General features: G+C 44.6%; 1 protein-coding gene across 1 annotated transcript in view; it reads left to right on the forward strand.

Annotated features, from left to right (window-relative positions):
- The window catches only part of SLC25A37 (solute carrier family 25 member 37), a 111,694-nt gene that overhangs the window by 4,649 nt on the left and 80,833 nt on the right, over window positions 1-26,212 (forward strand). Inside the window, exon 2 of the mRNA XM_064368642.1 lies at window positions 1,255-1,340. Within this exon, the coding sequence (XP_064224712.1) occupies window positions 1,269-1,340 (72 nt within the window). The 5' untranslated portion in view covers window positions 1,255-1,268. The remainder of the gene's footprint in view (window positions 1-1,254; window positions 1,341-26,212) is intronic.

The following is a 26,212-nucleotide window of genomic DNA, read 5'->3' on the forward strand; positions in this document are numbered from 1 at the left end:
AAGCCTTTATCAACTATAAAGGAAATGATTTTCCTCAGTTTGATGGAGCATCTACAAAAGAATACAGCTATCATGGCTGTAAAATCAAAGTACCGTATTACATGCATGGGACTTTAAAAATGTTAAATGAAATGCTGAAAAAATCTGTGATACCTGGAGCTACAGTGGCCATTTTGCAACTGTGAGACAACAGTCATGTAGATAAGAGCCAACAACAAACACGATGGAATTGAAAGATAGAATTCTTTGGGTCCATCATGGCATCATTATACCTCTGAACTAATACCAGTGACTGTGTCTACCTCCTGACTTCTTGTTATGAAACAAAAATAAGCTTTTTATTTGTTTAAATTTATTATGGTTAGATATTTTGTTGCTTGTTGTTAGGTCTTTAAAAATATTTGTTGACTGGGGGGTGACTTGATCAAGGTCATAAAACTGAATGGGAGACAGAATGACTTAATGTAAAAAGTATCAAGCATGGGGCCGGGTGCAGTGGCTTATCCCTGTAATCCCAGCACTTTGGGAGGCTGAAGCGGTGGATCACGAAGTCAGGAGTTTGAAACCAGCCTGGCCAATGTGGTGAGACCCTGTCTCTACTAAAAATGGAAGAATTAGTTGGGCATGGTGGTGGGTACCTGTAATCCCAGCTACTCTGAAGGCTGAGGCAGGAGAATCACTTGAACCTGGGAGGGAGAGGTTGCAGTGAGCAGTGATTGTGCCACAGGGTGACAGAGCAAGACTCTGTCTCAAAAAAAAAAAGGTACCCAGCTGGGAGGCAGGAAACCTGAATCCTAATTCTGTTATGCTACCAATAGGCTGTGTAAGCTTCGAAATTTTAGTTTGCCTCACTGGTCCTCATCACCCATATATAATTTTTAAAAGGAAATGGGTTCGTGGAGATGGCTAGGCTGACCTCTAAGATTCTTTCCAGGTCTAAAATCTGTGATTTCTAAGAGGCAAAAGAGAAGACTGGAAGTAAGGTTTTCCCTTTCTCTCTTCTCCTTTCCCTCTCTACTGTGGTCTGAATGTGTCCCCCAGTTTTCATGTGTTAAAATGTAATGACCAGTGTGATTAGTGTTAAGGGGTTCTGCCTCTTAGCATTAATTAAGTCAAGAGGGTGGAGCCCTCATGGGTACGATTAGAGGAGACTTTATAAAAGGGTTTGAGGAAATGTGTTTACTCTCTTCTGCTCTTCTGCCCTGTAAGTACCTAGCACTAATCACCTTTCTGTCTTTCCATATCTTCTGTTAGGTGAGGACACCTAGATGGCACAATCTTTGAAGAACGGACCTTTACCAGACACCAAACCTGCTTCGGACTTCCCAGCCTCCAGAAGTGTGAGAAAATAGAAATTTCTGTCCTTTATAAATTATTCACTTTGTAGGGACATGGATGAATCTGGAAACCATCATTCTCAGCAAGCTGACACAATAACAGAAAACCAAATACCGCATGTTCTAGCTCATAGATGGGTGTTGAACAATGAGAACACATGAGCACAGGGAGGGGAGCATCGCACACTGGGTGGGGGGCTAAGGGAGGGACAGCGGGGGGTGGGGAGGTTGGGAAGGGATAACATGGGGAGAAATGCCAGATATAGGTGACAGGGAGAAGGAGGCAGCAAACCACCTTGCCATGTATGTACCTATGCAACAATCCTGCATGATTTGCACATGTACCCCAGAACCTAAAGTACAATTTAAAAAAGAAAGACTGTCCTGCAATGGGGCACACTTCCTTCAGGAAAAAAAAAAAACTAAATTATTCACTCTGTGGTACTTTATTATAGCGGCACAAATGAACTAACACAGTCTCTTCTTCTCCCTCCTTTTTTCCTTTCTTCTCTTTCTTCTTAGGAAATAAAACATAAGGGCTAGGCACAGGGGCTCAGACCTATAATCCCAGCACTTTGGGAGGCCAAGGAGGGAAGATTGCTTGAGCCTAGGAGTTTGAGACTGCAGTGAGCTGTGATTACATCACTGCACTCCTGGGTGACAGAGCAAGATCCTGTCTCTAAACAAAACTTAAAAAAAAGAAATCAAACATTAGATAGAAGACCCTTTTCTTGTTTTGTTGAACTTGAGATTTCTTTATAACAATATATATGGGAATGTTGATGAATGCATTAGGGCGGATTAACAACCATCAGTATCTCAAACCCAAACATGATTTCTCTTTAATTATCTTTCTAGAAAACCCTCCAATATGGCAATTGCTTAGAATTCTGCTCTCCAAATGTCTTAATCCATCATTCCAAGGAGGCTGAATTGGCTCACCTGTCCCTCCTGGCTGTGTATGGATGTTAGGGGGAGGTAACCACGCTAGATGTCAGGAAGCAAAGGAATCCTGTGGGCCTTGGAAATGAGGAGTCCTCTTAGTCTTCCCTGGCCCTATTTACTTTCCAGTCCATTCATGCACAGACTAGTTTTGAGTGGCTTGGCTAATAATCCTGTATATTTATACAGCCTTTGTCTTCAGGAGATCATATCACTTTACAGGCATGAGCTCATTTATGAGCCCAGCCTTCCTAATGCAAAGGAATGGTCAAGAGAACTTTTATTTCATGGTGTTTTCTTGTGGAGAGAAAGGGAAAGTGACTTGTTCAAAGCAACATGAAAATCTAGGGTTTCCTCCAAATTTTTCTCATCAAAGCAGAGTGATCAAACTGTACCATAAAGGAGTCATGTGAGAGATAGGTAACTGAACACACACACATGAAGGTAGCAGACGTGGTTGCTTTTGCTGTTTGGGACCCATCTCTCTAGTTTTGGTAACAGTGCCTCAAATTTCTGAAGGAATGTACTTAGGTCATACTTGGTCCATTTGGGTCAGAAACTATGACCCTGGCCTGGTTAAGCAAGGTAATTTTGTCTCCTGATCATGATGACTGGCACATGAGTCAGTGTTGTTCTGATCAGATATGAGCCCTATTTTTCAATATAAGCTTCATCTGTGATAAAGATGATATTTTGGTTTGTAAACCCAGACAATCTGAGACAGTTCTCAGTTAATTTAGAAAGTTTATTTTGCCAAAGTTGAGGATGCGCCTCCATGACACAGCCTCAGGAAGTCCTGGTGACGTGTGCCCAAGGTTGTCAGGGCACAGCTTGGTTTTATACATTTTAGGGAGACATGAGACGTCAATCAATATATGTAAGAAGTACATTGGTTCCGTCCAGAAAGGCGGGGACAACTCAAAGCAAGGAGGGGGCTTCAAGATCACTGGTAGGTCAGGGACAAATGGTTGCATTCTTTTGAGTTTCTGATATGCCTTTCCAAAGGAGGCAATCAGAATATGCATCTATGTCAGTGAGCAGAGGGATGACTTTGAGTAGAATGGGAGGCAGGTTTGCCCTGATCAGTTTCCAGCACGAATTTTCCCTTTATCTTAGTGATTTTGGGGGCCCAAGATATTTTCCTTTCACACGTTTTCATATAGTTTTTGTTTCATTTCTAAAATTATTCAGACTGAAGCAGGAAGCAGCAGGTAACTTATTAGACCTTTCAATCTCTCTCTGTTCCTTCCTCACTCCAGATAACATCCCATTCTTCCTCTCAGCATTCTTCCTGAATGCCCCATCACCTTTAAGGTTGAAATTCCTAAGCAAATCAACTGAGAATCAGTGGGGTGATCAGATGTCACGTGCAGGATGGCTTCACACCAGTCTCACCCCAAGGCCTTGGTTAAGCTGCTTTCAACTTTTAAGCCTGATGTCCAGACCCTTCCCATATATATTTTCCCTGTGTTCTAACATGTTTAATGGACTACTTGCTTGTTTCCTGATTGTCCTTTCCCTCCCCTCCCCTCCCCTCCCCTTCTTTCTTGTGATCCTTCCCTTCTTTCTAGTGAAGTTTCGCTCTTGTTGGCCAGGCTGGAGTACAGTGGCGCGGTCTTGGCTCACTGCAACCTCCGCCTCCCAGGTTCAAGCGATTCTCCTCTCTCAGCTTCCCAAGTAGCTGGTATTACAGGCGCCCGCCACCAGGTCTGGCTAATTTTTGTATTTTTAGTAGAGACAGGGTTTCACCTTGTTGGCCAGGCTGGTCTCTAACTCCTGTCCTCAGGCCATCCACCAGCCTTGTCCTCCCAAAGTGCTGGAATTATAGATGTGAGCCACTGCGCCTGGCCAGATGTGCCTTATTTTCATACCTCTGTGTATCTACAGGTTTCCTCTGCCTGGAATAATCTCCCCTCTTTTGGCTATCTAGAAAACTCCTCACTCCTCAATTTGCCCTTCAGAAGTTGCACTCTCATTAGTTGTTCCGCACCCAACAGGTGGCAAAGTCTCTCTCCCTCTCGGTACCATCGTTTGGTGTAACTGTTGTCTTTGCTACCATTTTATTCCTCTGTGTATTCCTAGCCTGGAACAAACTTGAGTTCAATTCAACAAACACATTTTGTGTGCCCACGTGTGTTACTCTCATGCCCTGCAGAACTAAGAGGACTCGTCTAGCTCCTCCATCAGCAGGAATAGGTTTCACCCTCCTGTTGCAGAGATGCTCCTACCTTTGCCCTGTCTCCAAACTCCTTTCTGTTTAAAATCCATTCTGTCTTTTTTTTTTAAGCGTAGATGCTCAGTAAAGTCTACTTAAATGGAATTGAATTCTATTTCATGTTCCTCATGTCAGGCTGGCAGCTTTACCTTTCAGAGTCTTTGGAATTTATATTTTGTTATCCAGAATAGTCAGTATCCTTCTTAGCTTCGAATAGGATCATTGGCCTACATCTTAGCTTCCATAGCCTCTCCCATTAGACTCTAAGCTCTTTGAAGACAGAGACTATGTAAGTGCCCTCCACAGTGCTTGGCAGTGCTATGAGGTTGCTTAGAGGTTGGCATCCAGGAGGTACTCAAAGCATGTTTGCTAAGTGGTTCTTGAATGGATGAATGATACTAGCTTCTGTCTCGATCAGAGATAGACATCTATGAAGACTGATGGAATCTGGGAGAGAGGTTGTTTCTTGGCTTGCCACCCTGCACAGTCACTGAAAATTGCAGACAGAAAAGGGAGAGAAAGCAGCGAGTGATCCAGAGGTGAGCTTTATCTTTCCTCCCAATATTCTGATCCCATGTGACTTGTGTGTCAAGCAGGAAAATCCTTAGAGTTTTTGGACTTGGATGGTGCTTTTTCCACTAGGATGCTGCAGGTTGAACTCTGTTTTTTCATTTTCTTGTCATTTCAGTGAGAATTAGGGAGAAAGAGTCAGATGTGCCTTCTCAATCTAGTATCCTTTTCTGTGGTGTCTTCTCTCTCTCTCTCTCTCCCCACTTCTCTTTTCTTTCTTTTTTTTTTTTTTGTCAAGACAGGGTCTTGTGTCCAGGCTGGAGTGTAGTGGCACGATCACAGCTCACCTCAGTCTCTACTTCCCAATGCCCAGCTAATTTTTTTGTATTTTTAGTAGAGACAGGATTTCGCCATGTTAGCCAGACTGGTCTCGAACTCCTGACCTCAGGCAATCTGCTCGATTCGGCCTCCCAAAGTGCTGGGATTACAGGCATGAGCCACTGCGCATAGCATGATCACTTTACGTTTTTGCGATCATGACATACTTCAATTTACAAGGGCAGTGAATATATTTATTTTGGTGCCCTTTCATTACTTGGTGCTCCGGGTGGATCACCTGAGGTCAGGAGTTCAAGACCAGCCTGGCCAACATGGTGAAACCTCGTCTCTGCTAAAAAATACAAAAATTAGTCAGGCATGGTGGCGGGTACCTGTAATCTCAGCTACTCAAGAGGCTGAGACAGGAGAATCACTTGAACCTGGGAGGTGGAGTTCGAGATGGTGCCACTGCACTCCAGTCTGGGTGACAGAGCAAGCCTCTGTTTCAAAAAAAAAAGAACAAGCTCAAGCTCAGAGTCTCCTTGTCCCCACAGGGAGATGGAGGCCAGTGCATGTGGTTTGCCCCACACTAACAGCAGCATAAAAACGATGAGCATGGCAACACGTCTGCTTTCATAGTTACCTTCTCAGCACCTGGGGGACAGGTAGAGGCAGGAGTTGCTGTCTTTTTTTTTTTTTTTTTTTTTTGAGACGGAGTTTTGCTCTTGTTACCCAGGCTGGAGTGCAATGGCGCGATCTCGGCTCACCGCAACCTCCACCTCCTGGGTTCAGGCAATTCTCCTGCCTCAGCCTCCTGAGTAGCTGGGATTACAGGCATACGCCACCATGCCCAGCTAATTTTTTGTATTAGTAGAGACGGGGTTTCACCATGTTGACCAGGATGGTCTCGATCTCTTGACCTCGTGATCCACCCGCCTTGGCCTCCCAAAGTGTTGGGATTACAGGCTTGAGCCACTGTGCCCGGCCAGGAGTTGCTGTCTTTCAGGGCCATGCTTAGTCAGTTCCGTGAAAGTTTCCCAGCTACACAGAGGGTGTCAGTTCAGGCACAAAGGTGGCCTCCCAAAGCTGACCCCCCGCCCCCCGGGAGTGACCTGTATGTATGGCTGGCTTCCTGCTCCCCTGCTGGGGAAGAGGCTGTTGTTTGTTGTGTTTCTAAACAGTGTGTTCAGGGCCGGCTTCCCCAGTGGGGAGTTCACTGCATTGTGACTTGGATCTAGAGGTCTGTTTCTTCCTGCTCTATACTTTAATATAATTATCATAACTGAAAAGGTAATGTAAGGAGATTAAGTAGAATATTAACCATACTCTAACAAAACAACTTGCTTGCTTTTTTTAGTATATTACCTACCACCTGAATAGATCACTTCACTTTTTTTTTTTTGAGACAGAATCTCGCTCTGTAGCCCAGGCTGGAGTGCAGTGGCGTGATCTTGGCTCACTGCAACCTCCGCCTCCTGGGTTCAAGCAATTCTCCTGCCTCAGCCTCCTGAATAGCTGGGACTACAGGTGTGTGCCACCACACTTGGCTAATTTTTTGTGTTTTTAGTAGAGATGGGGTTTCACTCTGTTCGCTAGGATGGTCTTGATCTCCTGAGCTCATGATCCGCCTGCCTCGGCCTCCTAAAATGCTGGGATTGCAGTACAGGCGTGAGCCACTGTGCCCGGCCCAGTCACTTTACATTTTTGCCATTGTGGCATACTTTAGTCTACAAGGGCAGTGAATATGTTTATTTTGGTGCCCTTTCATTAGTTGGTGCTCGGGGCAATACCTGATACATACATGTGGCCAATAAATGATTATTGAATGAATGCTATTATTTTTCTTTTGAGACAGAGTCTTGCTCTGTCACCCAGGCTGGAGTATGGTGGCATGATCTCAGCTCACTGCAACCTCTGCTGCCCAGGGTTCAGGTGATTCTCCTGGCTCAGCCTCCCAAGTAGCTGGGATTACAGGCACTCACCACCTTGCCTGGTTAATTTTTGTATTTTTAGTAGAGACGGGGTTTTACCATGTTGGCCAGACTGGTTTCGGACTCCTGGCCTCAAGCGATCCACCCGTCTTGGCCTCTCTAAGTGCTGGGATTACAGGCCTAAGCCACCACACCTGGCCTGAATGCTATTTTTTTAATATACTCTTTTCATTGAGTGTAACAGGAACATTCCCTATACTTCTGTAGTATAAACAATTGTAATTTTTAGTGTTCCATACCAGCACAGAATCGTCATTTATTAAAGGTCTCATTTAGTTTGAATTTTCACTGTTTCCTTTGTTGTTTTTACTGTTGTATATTATATTATCATAAACATTTGCATACACATTTTTTAGCACCTTTGGACTTAAGTGCTTTAGAATGAATTCCCAAGAATGGAATTATTGCATTTAGGAGGTGTGGACAATTTTATGGTTGAATGTGTATTTCTTAAGGGTTTGCCCTCTCTACAGAACATATTTGTGCATCTCTCTCTAAATGTGTCCTAGTTAACCATGAAAGGCATAGGGGCCGTTTCCAAAAGCCCCTAACTGAGAAACTCTTTGAAGGGCCTGAAGACATTCATTGGAGGCCAGAAGCACTAGCGACCATCTTGGTTAGGTGAACAGAGTAGATTTGGTTTCTGAGTAATGCAATAGATTATCAACAGAAATGATGCCTTTCCCCTTAGGTCCTGAGACAAAATCCAAAAATGTGTCCTACCATCATGCAAAGTCTTTGAGAGGCAGCATAGCTCCAGGCAGTTCTTGCTTTGATATTGAATGAAACTGTGTGATCATAAAGCCTAAGTGAGACCTTTATTAATAGCTTTGATTGCTTCTCTAACAAACTGTCACACATTTAGTGGCTTAAAACAATGCAAGTTTATTACCTTACATTTAGGTTGACATGGCCTACAAGGGTCTCACCAGCCACAGGGCTGTATACCTTTCTGGAGGCTCTAGCGGGCTTCTGCTTCTTTGTCGCTTCCAACTTCCAGAGACCACCCTTGCCACTTCCAACTTCCAGAGACCACTCTTGCCACTTCCAACTTCCAGAGACCACCCTTGCCACTTCCAACTTCCAGAGATCATTCCTTGGTTGCTGCTTGGCCTTCTTCCTCCATCTTCACAGCCAGCAATGGTCAACTCTCTCTTCCTAAAGCCTGGGAAGTCCTCTGATGTTAAAGGACTAATGTGATTACATTGGGCTCACCTGGGTAATCCAATATAATCTCCCCATTTCAAGGTCCTTAACCTTAATCTGTAAAATCTTCTTTGCTATGTAAGGTAATGTATTATAGGTCCCAAGAGTTACATCAGGGACGTGCATGGGTGTGAGAGAGGTGGGGAGAGGGATTATTCTGGCTACTACAAGACCTAAAGTGGAAAGGTATTTTTTTAATTAAAAATATATGCATCCTAAGAATGACATAATAGACTTCGGGGATCAGGAGGAAAGGGTGAAGGGGGTGAGGGATAAAAGACTACAAATTGGGTACAGTGTATACTGCTCGGGAGATGGGTGCACCAAAATCTCACAAATCACTACTAAAGAACTTACTCATGTAACCAAATACCTTACTCATGTTCTTAATAACTTGTGTAACTTAATAACATGTAACCAAATAACTTACCCATGTTCCCCAAAAACCTATAGAAATAAAAAATTTATATATTTATATATATATATATATATATGCATCCATGGAACATATAATATTATTTATCCACTTACAGAACAAGTGACTAGATGGGGTGAGTCAAGTATAAAAATCAGTATGTTCTCAGAGAACTCTTCATCGTCTGGATGCGGTGAGAGAAAACTCTCTGGGATACTGTGCAGGCTGGCTGTCCATCGCCTGTGACCCCAGGGCCAGGCCTGCCTTCCTTCTTCAAGCTTGGTACAAATGCCTGCCACTGTGGGAAGGTGGGGCAGGGCAGAGGCATGACGTGGCATGACATCAGGCAGAGAGAAGGGATGAGAGCAGGAGTGAGGCCCTCAAGGTGGACCTGCGGAGGCTGTCCCTGGTTCCTAGGCCCCGTTTGCAGGGCGTCCTTTTGCAAGGACATCTTTCTCCTTGGTGGGCCTCGTCCATCTGCCTCCCCAGGCCGTTGGATTTTGCTCCCCTAGATCTTGTATGCAGCAAAAGTTCCCCTGGAGAGGCTGTGTGATGAATGACCCTGCCATAGTTGTAGTGTGTGTCTGTGTGTGTGTGTGTGTGTGTGTGTGTGTGTGGTGTCTTGGAGTTGCAAGACTTGATTAGCTGAGGCTTTTTTTTCTACTTGTGACTAACATGAATGGAAGCATAATACAGACAAGGATAAGGAGAGCACCTCTCCCAGAAGCCTGGAAGTTGAGGGTATGGCCTCTCTAGGCCACTGAGCTCCGGGATATAGATCTGAGCGCAACGTCGGCAGCAAGTGGCTTTCTTCTGGGATGTCATGATGGGTTCTGACCTGGGATTCAGGACCCATTGCATGTGACTCTGAATCCAAGCTCTTCTTTGATTCTGAATCCCAGCTTTTCACAAATCATGAACGCATGTTGGCACTGGATCCTTTGAGCCCTCCGATGAAGCCTCAAACTCACCACTAGATGGTGTCCAAGCTCATGCTCTCCGCTGCAGCGCAGCAAGGCGCCAGGAAGCTGTCCAGAGGTGCCTCTGTGACCAGGGACAGGGAGGTGACAAGAGTTCTACCTGATCAGACACAGCCATTCCTGCCCCTGTTTTGCCTGATTCCCTTGGAGTATCCATCAGGACTAAACTAGGAAGTTTTTGCTCCTTCATTCCCTGGATCCAATCCTAGGGAAAACGTGGTCTTTCTGTTGTTTCTGGGGACTCCCAAAAGGAAACGGGCACCTTCTCCAGTAAAAACTCTCACGCCTGTAACCCCAGCACTTTGGGAGGCCAAGGCGGGCCAATCACAAGGTCAGGAGTTCAAGACCAGCCTTGCCAACTTGGTGAAACGCCGTCTCTGCTAAAAATACAAAAATCAACTGGAGGTTGAGGCAGGCGAATCGCTTGAACCCGGGAGGCGGACATTGCAGTGAGTCAAGACTTGGCCATTGCACTCCAGCCTGGGAGACAGAGCGAGACTCCATATCAAAAACAAAACTAAACTCAAAAACAAAAACAAAAACAAAAAACTGATTTGTTCTGTAATTTATTTTGTTTATTTGTTTATAGGAAAAAGAGAGGCATACTAACTTGGACTTGAGTTTTGGCTCTTATTTTCTAGTCAAAGTCCTCTCTGGGCCTAAATTTCTAGTTTATAAAATGAAACTAGAAATCCCTGCCTCATGAAATTGCCTGAGTAAAATGCAGTAATGCTGTGTCATGTGTGTGGCACGGTTTATGGCATTTAGTAGGCGCTTTGTATCTCACTTCTATTCCAGATTAATTGGAGCTCCATTCATTCACCTTTACAGATTCTCATCTATCACAGCACCTGACATCTTCTACGCTGAGGACCAAACTCACAAATGGAATTTGCAGACATTGATTTTCATCACCTATTCTTTTACTGAAACACCAAATTTTGTGGAGGATTCAGAAGGTTATATTATAAAACTTCTGCCCACAGTGTCTAACAAAATGATTGGAGGAGACAAGATTAAGGAAAACACATTTAACAGTGAACACAGAAGCTACTAAATGAAAAGTAATTAAACACGTACGATTGGCTGTGTGTGGTAGCTCATGCTTGTAATCCCAGCACTTTGGGAGGCTGAGGTGGGCAGATCACGAGGTCAGGAGTTCAAGACCAGCCTGGCCAACATGGTGAAACCCCATATCTACTAAAAATATAAAATTAGCTGGGTGTGGTGGTGGGTGCCTGTAATCCCAGCTACTCTGAAAGCTGAGGCAGGAGAATTGCTTGAACCCAGAGGTGGAGGTTGCATTGAGCCGAGATCGCAGCATTGCACTCTAGCCTGGGTGACAGAGGGATACTGTCTCAAAATAAATAAATACATAAAAGTAAATAAAATAAAAATGTATAACATGGTCTGTTTATAATTGAGTTTATAGCTCCTCAAACAGGGCTCTGTTTCTCAAGTTCTGACATTCAAGAGGCAAGTTTACATCTGGATTATTTGTTGATCGTAGGCTGTTTGTCAGATTCTAGAAGTTTTTATGGGAAGAAGAGGACTAATTTTCCAACAGGAAAATTATTATGTCTAGAAGGCAACCCTGGGAGCCAGTGAACCTCATGAAGACTTCAAGTTTCTAAGTATGAAATAGAGCCAGTGAACCTCATGAAAACTTCAAGCTTCTAAGTATGAAAAAGGAGCCCCAAAAGGGAAGTGAAAGGACACTGAAGACAACACTTAGCTACTGCACCATTTGGTGGATATTTCCTCCTCAGGGTATGAATAACTCACTCATACAATTATAATCTGGACACTACCTTAAACGTGTTGTGGTTTGATCTCGCACCCAGCATAGGAATCTTTATATCATGTCTTTGACCAAAGGCATCCAAATCACAGCTTAAACATGTTCAAGGATGGGAATTCATTCCCTCAGAAGAAAGCCCATTTCCTTGTTAAACAGTTCTAGTTGTCATCATTCACCCCAAATTCCTTCTGGCTCCCCTCATGGGTGCTAGTTCTGTAAGTTTCATCCCTCTCCCAGAGGTCAGTTCTTTAGATTGCCAAGAGCTGCTATTATACCTTCTGTTGGAAATAGATGCTCAGTGCCACAAAGAAAAATTAGCACTGAGACAAAGGATCTATCAGCAATGCAATTTTTACTTCCTGCACTGCAGGAAGGGTACTCTCGCTAGCCATCTTGCCATAAGAGTACAAAGAACAAAGGAAAATCAGACAAATAAATCTCTTATGCATTTGAGGTCGTTGTTACTGCTGTGTCTGATCTCTTGTTGGCTGGAGCCAGACCTCACAATCTAAACTAAAACCTGATTGGCTAACAACTTAAAACTTTTCTAAACAGGTAAAAGCAATGGAGAGCTGGGACATACCTGCGAACATGTCTAGTACATGTATTTTGGTTAAAGTACAAGGACATAGAATGTACTACGTGCCTGTAAGCATGAATATCTAATGGGTACATAGGATAGGGCTTAACAAAGTTATTAGCACACTTATTCTTTAACAAGAAAGGAAACTTTAAAGGAACTTTTCTGCTCCCCACATCTTCCTTAACTTTTCTCCTCAAACGTTCCCGCTGTCTTCAAATATTTGTCAAGTGGCTCCTTGCCCCTCATAGACCACCGTGTTTGGAGCAAAAGGAGCGTCATGGGGGCATCTTGCCCCTCGGCTTCCTGGCAACGCCATGACATGGCACTAGATGGTGCTGTGACCACGGCCCCACCCTGATTCTCCAGGTACTCAGGGGTAACTTGAGGGTTCCCCTAAGAAGTCAGTGCCAACCTCATCTTGCCTCATATCCCTGTCTTCCTCAGTGACCAGCAGAAGTCCAAATCCAGCCTCTGGAGTGACTCAGTATCACCTTCACTCTCATCCCTGACCTATGTGTCTGTCTGATGAGGGTATCCTCTGATGTTATGCCTGTCCAGTACCCTGGATTCCTTTTTTTTTTTTTTTTTTTTTTTTTTTTTTTTGCGACGGAGTCTAGCTCTGTTGCCCAGGCTGGAGTACAGTGTGCGATCCTGGCTCACTGCAACCTCCACCTCCTGGGTTCAAGCAATTCTCCTGCCTCAGCCTTCTGAGTAGCTGGGACTACAGGCACACGTCACTATGTCTGGCTAATTTTTTTGTATTTTTGGTAGAAAAGGGGTTTCACCATATTGATCAGGCTGGTCTTGAACTCCTGACCTCATGATCCGCTGGCCTTGGCCTCCCAAAGTGCTGGGATTACAGGTGTGAGCCACTGCACCCGGCCCTCTTTTTTTTTTTTGAAACAATGTCTTGCTCTGTCACCCAGGTTGAAGTGCAGTGGCACAGTCACTGCAGCCTTGATCTCCCGGGCTCAAGACAGCCTCCTGCCATAGGCATGTGTCACCATGCCTGGCTAAGTTAAAAAATTTTTTTTTAGAGATGGGGTCTCGCTATGTTGCCCTGGCTGGACTTGAACTCCTGGGCTCAAGCAATCCTCTGTCTTGGCCTCCCAAAGTGTTGGCATGAGCCACCACACTTGGCCCTGCACTCCTCTTGATGTCAGCAAAGCAGTATTCCTTTGAAGGACCACTTCCCTGCTTGCCAACATGTGATCATGGTGGGCTCTGCCCACCCAGAGTGACGGTTAGAGATTCAGCCTCACTAACCACCATGGATGGCTCAGGCTGAAATTTCTGCTGCTGCATGGGGAGAGGCTGCCTGGGAGCAACGCCAACACAGGATGGCAGAGCAGGGAGACTGAAGGAGAGCCCCCTGAGGATGTGGCTCGGGTCCCTGAGCTGATCAGCACTGAAGCCAGCAAGCAGCCCACTATACTTCCAGTCATAAGAACAAACACATTCTCTTTTCTTTTGCTGAGTCTAGCTTGAGTTGGATTTCTGACATTTGAAAATGGGGAGCCCTAATGTAATCCCTAACCTGAATTGACCTCCCACACCGCCTATGGGGTAGAGGGTTGCACATTTTGTTGCCCTCTCTTGGAGCATTTACGGAGTGATTAGCACATTCTCTGATATTATTTTTTTCTTTGAAGAGACAAGGTCTCACCCTGTTGCCCAGGCTGCAGTGGGATCACAGCTCACTGCAGTCTTGACCTCCTGGGCTCCAGCGAATCTTTTGTTTCAGCCTCCTGAGGAGTTGAGACTATAAGTGCACACCCATCGTACCTGGCTAATTTTAAAATATTTTGTAGAGACAAGGGTTTCACTATGTTGCCTAAGTTGGTCTCAAACTCCTGGCCCTAAGCGATCCTCTCACCTCAGCCTCCCAAAGTGCTGAGGTGACAGGTGTGAGCCACATACCCGGCCTTGTATTCTCTCTTTCCTACCACTTGCTTTTGTTACCTGAAATCTGGCTCTCCCTCAGGACACTGGTTCCCCTGTAGGCCTCTCAGAAGGGTGGAGTTTTCTCCTCACCTTCATGTACCTGAGGGCCGAGCTGCCTCCACCCGTCCTCACTGCTGTGCCTAACAGTCTACTGACTGCTGCCCCATGTTTACTGAAGACTTCAGCTCAAGGCTCATTGATTTTCTCTCTGCCCAATCCTAGCCACTGCACCCAGATATTCCAATGCCCTGGTCTCCATCACTTTAGCCACCTTACACCTCATTATCACAGGTCACTATGTCACGATATCCAAAATCTCAAGTTCAAGCATCCCACTCTGACCATCATCTTTTATGCTTACAGCTCACTGACTCTACTACCCACAGTGTATTTGACCTTGAGACTGTCAATGTATGGGATCTCTGTATTCTGGATTCTATGATCTCTCATCATAATTTCACTCCCCTGAAAATACCCTAAATTCCTTTGTCTGTCTTTTCTTCCCTTATACTCACCATGCCATATTTTTCTATTGATGACTTCTTTACACTGGGAACTGTGTCCCAGATCCCTTTCTCTGAAGGGTTCAGGGTTGAATTTGGCCAACAGTGAAACTGTGCAAGATTTGGGAGTCAAGGAGAAACAGCAGCCATTATTCTGAAGGTTGTCATTGATTAGAGGAAGACACCCAGGCTGGTGTCTGTCATTGGTTAGGGGTAGACACAGGAGTGCCAGAGATTCCAGGGTGCACTGACTTTCCCTTGCTGGGTCTCTCTTCCCCACTGCTGATCTACTGAGCGACAGTGACCTCAGGCCCATCTCCAGGTACTTTGGTGTGAACTCTGAGCAGCAGCACTCTGCTATGGACTTTGACACCAGCCCCCTTTGCAGTCCTCTTCCAGCAACTGAATGTGGCTAGCTTCCACTTAGCTTGCAGGTGCCTGGCGGTGCTCCAGTGCAGGGCTGATTGGTGACTTTTCTCTAATTCTTCAGTTCCATATTTGGATTCTTACTTTCCTGGCTTCTCCTACAATTGTGTAAGTTCTAATTGCTCAAATAGGCTCCTTATTCCAAAGTACTCACCTTATTCAATCTCAGTGATCTGCTTTTCTTTGAGCTTGCCCTAGAGTGACTGAATATTGCTGGAGAAAACAGTCACCCCTACTGACTGATTACACTTTAATTAATGTCTGCATAGTAGTCATCCAGTTTTGTCTCTGTAGACCCTTTCATCCAATTTTGTCTGTGTAAACCTTTTCCTTCTTCTGTACAATGTTGCCAGAGGAAGTCTCCAGACCCCACTGAACACAGTCTGGGGGTTATTTTCCTTTGACTCAGTCTGGCCAATCTGTTGCTCTCTGCTTGGAATCAGAATGCAGAGCAACGGAACTCTTTCATCCCAACAGCTGCAATCTATGACTGCTGTCCATGAGTTCCTGCTACCGAGAAATCTTCTCCTTCAGCTTTTTCCTTGACCATGTACTCTCCGTTCTTCCAATAGATATGTTGTTGAACTTAGCCAGAGTCCAAGTCTAAGGCTTGCCAGCTTTATCCATTGTCATCCCAGTGCTGGACAGAATACAGTCAAAGCTGGAGACCTGTGACATACCAGTAGAGACTTTCCCTTCCCTCAGGCTGATACTGAATAAAGGATCGATCTTCTCTTGGCTCCCCTTACCATATCATCACAGTGTGTATTCTAGCATTCACAATACTCAAAACCCAGAAATGTTTCAGAATAAGAAGATCTCATTGAATCATGTGGGAAAGAGCCTTGGACCTAACATGTTAGGTTTCCAGTTGTTTTCTTTGTTATGTCCCAGATCTGTGAAGAACTTGGACAAGCCACTCCCATTTTCCTTTTTTTTTTTTTTTTTTGAGATGGCATTGTGCTCTGTTGCCTAGGTTGGAGTGCAGTGGTGCAATCTTGGCTCACTGCAACCTTCACCTCCCAGGTTCAAGTGATTCTCACACCTCAGCTTCCCAAGTAGCTGGGATTACCTGGCTAATTTTTGTATTTTTAGTAGAGACAGGGTTTCATCATATTGGCTAGGCTGGTCTTGAACTCCTGACCTCAGGTGATCCACCTGCCTCAGCCTCCCAAAGTGCTGGGATTACAAGGGTGAGCTGCCTGGCCTCCACTCCCATTCTTTTAAGGGCAGGATACTGCCTCTGTAAAATGAGTATATAGATACACTTGAGATTAGTTGCAGGGTCCTGGGTAAGTGAATCTCTCAAGGTGTGTGTGTCAAGATCTATAATTCTGTGACTTCCACTAAGGTCCTCATCATAAATGTGGTGACCTTTTAGCATGTGCTTTAATGTCATTTATAATAGTGGAAAATCAGGTAAAACCCCCAATAACCACCAACAAAGGATAAATTTGCATATACACACATAATGGGCCATTTGGAAGTAGCTAAAAATCATGTTTTAGAAGGATTCTTAATGACGTGGAGAAATAAGTTAAAATAAGAGAAAAATACAATTTTAATATACAAAGTGGTCCCAGAATAATGTGGGAGGAAGCGAATATACAAAAAATATCAAAGTGATTAATTGGAAGTGGCAGGATTATTAATCATTTTTTCCATTCCATGTACTTGTGTCTGTGTTTTAACATTTTTACAATGAATATGTGTGACATATACTCTAAGAAAAAAAACCCTGAAAAACATTTTGAGATACTGATCTATATATTCTAAATTATATGCCTCATACATGTTTATGCCCTTTAACTATATAAATTTCATTTTAGAATTTACTATCAGATAGTAATTCAAATTTTAGAGTTTGCTGTAATACAAAGATGTTAATGTGACATTATGTGTAATAGTGTAAAATTGGAAATAGTCTAATAATGCAGGAATGATCAGAGAAATAGTCTAATAATGCAGGAATGATCATCTAATTAAAATCAAAGATAGACTTTTAAAACTGTGTATATGAAGTCCATAATAACAAAGAAAGTTTATGAAGGAATGTCAAGTGAGAAACGGAATAAAGTTATATTCTGATGATGTCTATGGAAACAAACAAAAATAATACATGGAAATAATCTGGAATAAAGAAAGGTGATTATTTTGGGTAGTGAGACTTCAGATAATTATAAAATATGATTTGACTTTTCTGTGTTTGCACCAACCTAATAAATGGTTACTCTTTATTTACGTAAACAGGAAAAGCACGCAATTACTGTAAAATTTAAAAACCCTGCTCTATGGAAGGGAGATTGATGAGTTTATCTCTTCTGGAGAGCTTCCTGGGGTTGGGTCGAGACAGGACTGATAAACTGCTGTCCTTATTCAAGAGCCTCAAGGCCTTACCCCCAGAGTAGGGGCTCCCCCACACCGAGCTGTCACATAAAGCACACTCCCTCCAGCCAGATGCACCCCGGGCCCCTCAAAGCCCAGCTCCGGATGTGCAGATGCGTGTCTCTCCCAGGGTTGCTGGAGATCTTCAGGGAGATAGGGAGTGGCCTTCTCTCAGCACTTCTTCCCCAGCCTGCCACAGCCACAAAAGTCTCCTGTCAGGTTCATTACCACCTTCTCCTACTCCTTTCCCATCAGTGCTTTTGTCAGCAGTTTTTTAAAAAATGACGATGGTGATGGGTGATAATAGCTTCCTGAGTTCTTATGACAGGGCAATCATGTTACACAGAGCATTTCTGCGAATATTCACAGCATTCAGTGTATATACACCTTATGAGACAATGCACAGTTCTCATTTTACCGAAGAGAAAGCTGAGATTTAGAGATAAATTGATTTCCTCAAGATCACATTGACAGTTATAGGCAGATCCAGCTGACTAGCTCCCAAGTCTTTGCTCTTAACTCTGTCTTGATGTAGCGTGGATGCTCAATCTGAACTCTAGGCTGTAGTGCTGTCTTCTCTTCCTGCAGGAACTGGCCTATTATTTAAGCTGATAAACTGCTTTCCTTATTCAAGGGCCTCAAGGCCCTACCCTCAGAGTAGGGGCTCCCCCACCCCGAGTTGTCACATAAAACATACTCCCTCCAGCCAGATGCAGCTCGGGCCCCTGAAAGCCCAGCTCCTGGTGTGCTGTCTCTCCCAGGGTTGCTGGAGATCTTCAGGGAGATAGGCAGTGGCCTACTCTCAGCCACTGACTTGACTTTTTTCCCCCCAGGCTGGAATACAATGGTGCCATCTCTCTATCTGGGCTCACTGCAACCTCTGCCTCCTGGGTTCAAGCAGTTCTCCTGCCTCAGCCTCCCGAGTAGCTGGGATTACAGGCATGCACCACCATACCTGGCTAATTTTTGTCTTTTTAGTAGAGATGGGGCCTCACCATGTTGGCCAGGATGGTCTGGAACTCCTGACCTCAGGTCATCCACTTGCCTCAGCCTCCCAAAGTGCTGGGATTACAGGCGTGAGCCACTGGGCCCAGCCACCCTGCACATTTCTTAGAGAAGAACATTCTGGTGTTAAATTATTGAAATGAATTGCATTATCTGCCCCTTATTGCAGAGTCTCATGTGCAAAGTGCATGGAAAAGTGGTCCTTGGAACCCAAAACCAAGCCTTCTGGATCCCAAAGCCGATTTCCTCACTCCTACCGGTTTCCCTCTTTATTCTGCCTGCGTTGAAATATCAGATCCCTCCAGTGTGATCGTTGTCTCACTGCCTATTATCAGGGACAAACAGAGGTTCAGTAAGTGCAGGTATAAGGCACAGGACTGACACCTGGGAGAGGGCCTGCTTTAGGAGTTGGAAGAACCACCTGCCAAACCTTACCTGTCAGCCAGGGCCATGCGGCCAGAAGCTGTTTTCTGAGCACATCTAGGCATTAGCATCTGGGTCGTTGACTCCTGGGAATAGATTTCTTAAAAGTACCTTGCAACCATTTCATCTCTCTGTCATTATTTTTTTCCAGCAGTGAGAGGAGAATTCTGCCTCCATAGCTTGTCAACATCCCTTCAGCTTGGTGGTCCACCCAGTTTCCACCTAGCAGAGTGGCCCGCCCATCACCAGCAGCTTGCATGGCCTTCTTATCTCCTTGGCCCAGCTGAAGCTTGGTGGGCAGATAGCCAATTATGGTCTGGGCGTCCTGGAGGAGCCAGCTTCCAGGGTAGCATCAATTGCTGGGAGGGGTCTGTGGTCTGGGGCAGTCACATCTAGAGGTATGCTGGAAAGCCAGGTCAATGCAAACACTGTTGCCTTGGAGTTGCCTGCAGGGGTCATCTGCGGCAGGAGGGTGTGTGAGGAAATGGGAGGAGTGGCCCCGCCCATTTCACCTTGGTGCCTGGGTGGAGTTCACAGGCTAATTACAGGTGAAGGAGCTTAATGCTTTCCGCTTTGCTTTCTTCCCCCTTCGTCTGCCTCACCTTTTCCTCCAGAACCACCCGGCCCTGCTGCAGTCCTGTGATGCTTCCCAGTCTCAAGGGCGGTGGCAAGGTTGGTGTCCCTGTGCTTTACCATGTCTTTCCATTACATTTTCATGGTTTCTTTTCCTGCTCCATCTTGGTGCCTTGTAATCCTACCCACCCCCCCATTACAAAAATAAGACAACTACAACAAAAATAATTTAATATTGATGAGCCATGTCAGGCATGCAGTATCTTATTAAATCGTCAAACCACGTGGAGTGGGTATTGTCATGCCCATTTTATAGCTGGGTAAACTGAGCCTTGGAGAAATTGAAAAACTTGTTCAAGGTCCACCCAGCTGGTAAGCGGCTGGCCAGAGCCCCCACCCACACCTGCTCATGTGGGCCTGCTTCAAGCCTGGATCACTCTGGCGTCTTCCCGACTCATAACCACCAGTTCATTCCGTCACTCAGCCCTCCCAATCAGCAAGTGACCACAGAATCCCACCATGGACCTGGGCACTTGAGGGGACAGGAAAGAAGGCCAAGCCATGGCCTCTGCCCCAGAGGAGATAAGGACCTGGCTGAGGAGACAAGACAAAGACCTGTAGAACAGTGAGGGAAGAAGCCAGACTGTGCTGAGATGATACAATTTGCATTTGATGGCTACAGAGCTGGAGTTAGAGACTTAGCTTCACACACAACCCCTGTGTGGGCACTGCCAAGCCACTGCCCTTCTCTGGACCTCAGTTTCCCTGTCTGCAAAATGAGGGCATTGTCCTAGAAGATTTATGTATACACATTGTACTTGCCTGGGATCAAGTGAGCATACCCCTCTTATTAGGAAAGTGGAGAAACTGAGGCCCCGGGATTAGGACTGTCCCAGAAAGTAACTGGAGCAAAGCCAGAAAAGAAAAGCAAACTGAGATTTGACCCATAGGAGGAAATCGTTGTGTTACTAAGAACAGGACTCCACTCCCAAGAACAAGTGAGTGGGGAGCCCTGTGAGTGGGGAGGAGACTCACTGGTTCACAATGCTTTTGTGTCTGGCAAAGCCCTGAGGGCATCATCCTGGTGTGGATTTCCCTTGGTTTTTGGCCGCTCAAAGAGAAGCAAGCTGGTTGATTCTGATCCTTTCACTTCCAGGGTGCTCTGGGTACCCTGGGAGCGGTGAGCCTCCCACGAGCCATTTCTAAGCCATTTTCTTTAGAAACAGGAAATTGTGTTTACGTTTGGAGGAGTGGCTGAAACGAGACACCTAGAGGTTGGAGGTTGGAGGATGGGCTTCATCTATCAGGCTGTTATTCCTTCCAGGCAGCTAGATGCAGATGCACACAGAGCTGGCCGTGTGTCCTAAAGAAGGAGGCTTTTGTACTGGCTACACAGAGAGATCTACGGTGCTTTTTCACATTATATTACTGCAAAGTCCTGTTCCTAGCTGTGTTGCCTGTTTCTTCCAGGCTGATCCAGGAGGTGTGTGTTTGGAGGTTAGGTGGATGTCACTGCGCCTCCTTGCTGTGTCTTATAACAATAATTGGTTATGGTGCCGGCTTCAATGTGCACAGCATAAAACCACTTCCACAACACTTCACAAACATTACCTCGGATTGTATGTAATTAGAGCAAGATAGAATATGCTTCAGAATGTCCATTTCACAGATAGGGACATTGAAATTTATGATTTTTTTTTCGCCAAAAAAGGTCTATCCATGATAAAAATATTTTCTTAGATTCTATGGATGAAGACATTTTCTGTCATTTGAGGAACAGATGTCCACATGGTCCGGGGTGACACCCAGGTTCTAGAGGTGAACTCAAACGGTCCTTCTTGTCTTCCTAAGTCCCATGAGCCCGTATTTTCTCTTTCATCTTCTTTTCCCTCTTTGATCCCTTTATATCCAAAGCCATTCTCTGCATGAACTTTTACTCCCCATTCCAGCTGGAGACCCAGGGCTTTCCACACCCCAAACCCTGTTCTCCTCCCAGCTTAGGACAGAACTAATAGGAGGGTGGGCTGCATGCACCTTGTCTCTTATAACAGCATACATTTACGTGTGAGAGATGCTCTCTGCTTTTAGGAGGTTAAAAAAAAGTCTGGGCGCGGTGGCTCACGGCTATAATCCCAGCACTTTGGAGGCTGAGGCGGGTGGATCACGAGGTCAGGAGTTTGAGACTAGCCTGACCAACCTGGGGAAACCGTGTCTCTTCTAAAAATACAAAAATTAGCTGGGTGTGGTGGCGTGCCTGGAATCCCAGCTGCTCAGGAGGCTGAGGCAGGAGAATTGCTTGAACTGGGGAGGCGGAGGTTGCAGTGAGCCGAGATTGTGCCATTGCACTCCAGCCTGGGTGACAGAGCAAGACTCTGTCTCAAAAAAAAAGAAAAAAAAAAAAAGTTTAAAAAAGCTGACCAGCATCATTTCATACCTGAGAAGTGGGGTGGGAAGGGCAATCATTTCTTAAAACACCTACTGTGCCAGGTATTTTGCATAGAGTAACCCGTTTATAATCTCAGGGACAGCCCTGCCTGGGAGGTTTTATTACTCGCCAGATGAGTAAAGCAACTTACTCAAGGTCACTCAGTTAATAAGTTAGAACTGGGATTTCAAAACAGGTCCACATGTTCTTTACCACTATACTCTGCAGCCATGGAAGAGCAGGACTCAAACTTCCTCTTCACCGATCATCCAGCACCTTCTTCACTATCAGGGCTCCCCAGTCTGAAGTTTATCTTTGCGCTATCTCTAAAAGAAGGTCTTTGTCAGTGCACACCGCAAATAGGATCAGATGAGCATTGGGGCAGGCTGAATAATGCCTCCCCTCGAAGATGGCCTCATCCTTATCCCTGGAACCTGTGACTGTTATGTTATATGGCAATAAGGACTTGCAGGTGTGACTAAATTAAAATCTTGAGATGGGGCACTATCCTGGATTATTTGGGTAGGTTCTAAAGGTAATCACAAGGGTCTTTATAAGAGGCAGGCAAGGAGGTGAAGGAGGAAGTAAGAGGTGTGAGAATGAAAGCAAGAGGTGGTAGGCATGGCAGGCAGAGCTGGAGTACAGCTCTGTAGGCGGCTCCCGGAACCAGGAGAAAAAGGTAACACTCTCCCCTAGCGTCCCTGGAGGCAATAATCTGCATGGTTGATTTCAGCTCAGTGAAACTGATTTCAGACTTCCGGCCTCCAAAACTCCAGTAAGAGAATCAGGTGGCGTTATTTTAAGGCTCCAATTAGTGCTAATTTGTTAGGGTAGCCATAAGAAATCGACATAAGTACTATTTACCTACCTAGGGGATTAAACTATTTAAAGCGCTTAAATGTATCCTTTTATATGTAAATAAACTCCAGTAATTCACTCTAAGTAAAAGCCATGACTGCATAGGTTAGCGCTTGGGTATTTGAATTAAAATGTATCTAGTTGCTCATTAAAGTCAAAGCTATACTAGGTCAGGCTTTGCAGTGGTGAGATCTCTGCTTGCTGCAACCTCTGCCTCCTGCGTTTAAGCGATTCTCCTGACTCAACCTTCCGAGTGGTTGGGATTACAGGCATGCACCAACACTCAGCTAATTTTTTGTAATTTTAGCAGAGATGGGGTTTTGCCATGTTGGCCAGGCTGGTCCAAACTCCTGACCTCAGGTGATCTGCCCGCCTCAGCCTCCCAAAGTGCTGGGATTATAGGTGTGAGCCACCGCTCCTGGCCTACAAGCCTAATTTTTTATGGGAGATATGAAAATTTTGTTCATGGACAGTATTTGAAAGTAAGAAATTTAAAATCTCTATACCAGACATCTACTAATATTCAATGTATCAGTGAAGGAAATATACTTTAATACATGCAATAAACATTACTATTCTTAGCAAGGTGGAAAAAATTCATAAATTAATTGGTATCACCTTTGTGTTCCATTATGTTGAAGAATTATTTGTTCAGTCATATATTTCTGTCTTGAGTAGAGATGTATACGTAGAAATATATATCTTTTGGGCATATAATATTCAACTGCATATGCTTTATTTATTTATTTATTTATGAGATGGAGCCTCACTCTGTCGCCAGGCTGGAATGCAGTGGCACAATCTCGGCTCACTGCAACTTCCGCCTCCTGGGTTCAAGCAATTCACCTGCCTCAGCCTCCCGAGTAGCTGGGACTACAGGCATGCACCACCACGCCCAGCTAATTTTTGTATTTTAGTAGAGACAGGGTTTCACCATGTTGACCAGTATGGTCTCGATCTGTTGACCTCATGATCTGCCCACCTCAGCCTCCCAAAGTACTGGGATTACAGGCATGAACCACCATGCCCAGCATGTGTATTATATATATTGCTTATAATTCTAAATTTTGTAACAAGGCAAACATGTCAACTATTAGCTATGGGACCTGGTATGTAGAGGGAAGGAAAATTCATGTTTTTCTCATTATTCTTCTCCCAGAAAGAGTTAGTATGTGGGTTTCAGCCTCAAAATGTTTCTTGAATATATTTGTGCTCTTTGAGTAATTTTTGTCGCTAAAGATGAGGTTTATTATACATATTATTTTGTTGAAATTGCCACTGACTACACAAATTATTTATAATAATAACTATTTTGATCATAAACTTTTTGCTCATTAACATGGGTTTGAACAATATATTCCAAAAATGTAATTGGCACAGGCTAAGGTGCAAGTCATGGTCATCACTAGGTATCGATCCACCTGCTTTCCAATATGCCTATAAAAATTTCACCCGACTTCATTTAATAGTCAGTTAAATGGTAGAGCACAATTGGTAGATCCGGAGAATGGTGTTTGCCTTTCTTTTGCTGGTGGCAGGACTGCTGAGCTTTGCTAAGGCACCATACTGGGGCTTAAAGAAGTATCTTGGCCGGGCGCAGTGGCTCATGCCTGTAATCCCAGAACTTTGAGAGGATGAGGTGGGAGGATCGCTTGAGTCCAGGAATTCAAGACCAGCCTGGGCAACAGTGAGACTTTGTCTGTACAACAAATTAGAAAAATTTAGCCAGATACGGTGGCATGCACATATAGTCCCAGCCACTTGGGAGGCTGAGGTGGGAGGATCACTTGGGCTCAGGAGGTCACGTTGCAGTGAGCTGTGATCGCACAACTGCACTCTAACATAGATGACAGAGTGAGATCCTGTCTCAAAAAACAAAAACAAAGAGAAGTATCAGCTGCTACGCCTCTGGAACTACAACATAGGCAGAAAACAAATGTAAATATAAAACACAGAATACAAAGTATTAATGAATTTTAGTTGAGTAACACTGACTTGCAATTGGAAGAACATTTGCAGATATCAGTAATGGGGGAGTAGAAAATGTGAGAAAGAATCCTGAAGTCAATTAAGAGAATACGCTCTGCAAATTAGGGGTGGACCCTTGGGTTAATCTGCAGCTGCAGTTGAACCCTGCTAGAAGCAGCTTAGATGCCACTGAAGTTAATTTTGGCTCCCAGTAAATATCTTCTCTCCTCTATATTATCCTTTGTATAAGACATATGTAAATACTACCAGATACATTTTTTTTCTTTTTCTTTCTTTTTTTTTTGAGATAGAAACTCCCTCTGTTGTCCAGGCTGGAGTGCAGTGGCGCGATCTTGGCTCACTGCAAACTTCACCTCCTGGGTTCAAGTGATTCTCCTGTGTCAGCCTCCTGAGTAGCTGGGATTATAGGCGTGTACCACCACACCCAGCTAATTTTTGTATTTTTAGTAGAGACAGGGTTTTACCATGTTGGTCAGGCTGATCTCGAACTCCTGACCTCGTGATCCACCCGTCCAGATAAATTTTTAAAAGACCCAGGTGCTATTGCCTATAGGTCATCATTAATGTACTCCCAGAATGCCCAGACATGGTATGGGGTGGCCACTGTATGGTTCCTTAGAGTGAAGACCACTCCTGCAGAACGTTTACTATTAGCCCAGGTCAGTCTGAACAGACGGGGTGCATTTTACGATTCAGTTTACCTGTTTTGTTTGGGGTTGGTGCTAATTTGGAATAAGCATACTATTCATGAACTGTATTATATAATATGGTTTAGAATGTGTCATCTTACCTGTTCTGGTCACTCCCTCTGATTTGGGGACCTGAAGACCAAGTTTTATTCTTCTGCTGTTACCACCTCTGGTACTAGGCCCAGAGGGGTGCACCTTAAATCTGAATCAATCCACAAAGCCCAACAGATGCCAGTGGTAGGGTTTGATGGGATTTTAATAGCAATCTACAAAAGAAAAGTCAGGAAGATAGGGAATAGGAGTGATTTATTCTTTTCTGTTCTCCAAATTTTCAGTGTTGCTCTCATTCAGTTTTCTTGCCTTGATATCACTGCTAGAGACTTCCTAAGTTCAAAGGGTAGGAAACTACCTTCAAACCGACTTGGGAAATGTTTAGAGCTGCCAAGGTTGCATGTAAGCTTTCCATGGCAACAAACCACTGATACTTTTTGGTTCTATTCCACCTAGGAAAAAAAAAGATCCCCAAAGTCCATTTTGCTCCAAGGTCAGTAGACACAACTCTGTGACTGTCTTGGGCTGTGTGGGTCTGTGGAAGGCCCAGTCATGGGCCATCGAGCTACTCACAGCCAACTACTACTCACAGGCCTGGCTCTGTTCCCATACACAGAGACAGGATGGGGGCTGCTGGTCCGGC

Source organism: Aotus nancymaae, unplaced genomic scaffold (assembly GCF_030222135.1).
Source record: "Aotus nancymaae isolate 86718 unplaced genomic scaffold, 86718_ANA_hifiasm-v0.15.2.pri h1tg000079l, whole genome shotgun sequence".
Lineage (NCBI taxonomy): Eukaryota > Metazoa > Chordata > Mammalia > Primates > Aotidae > Aotus > Aotus nancymaae.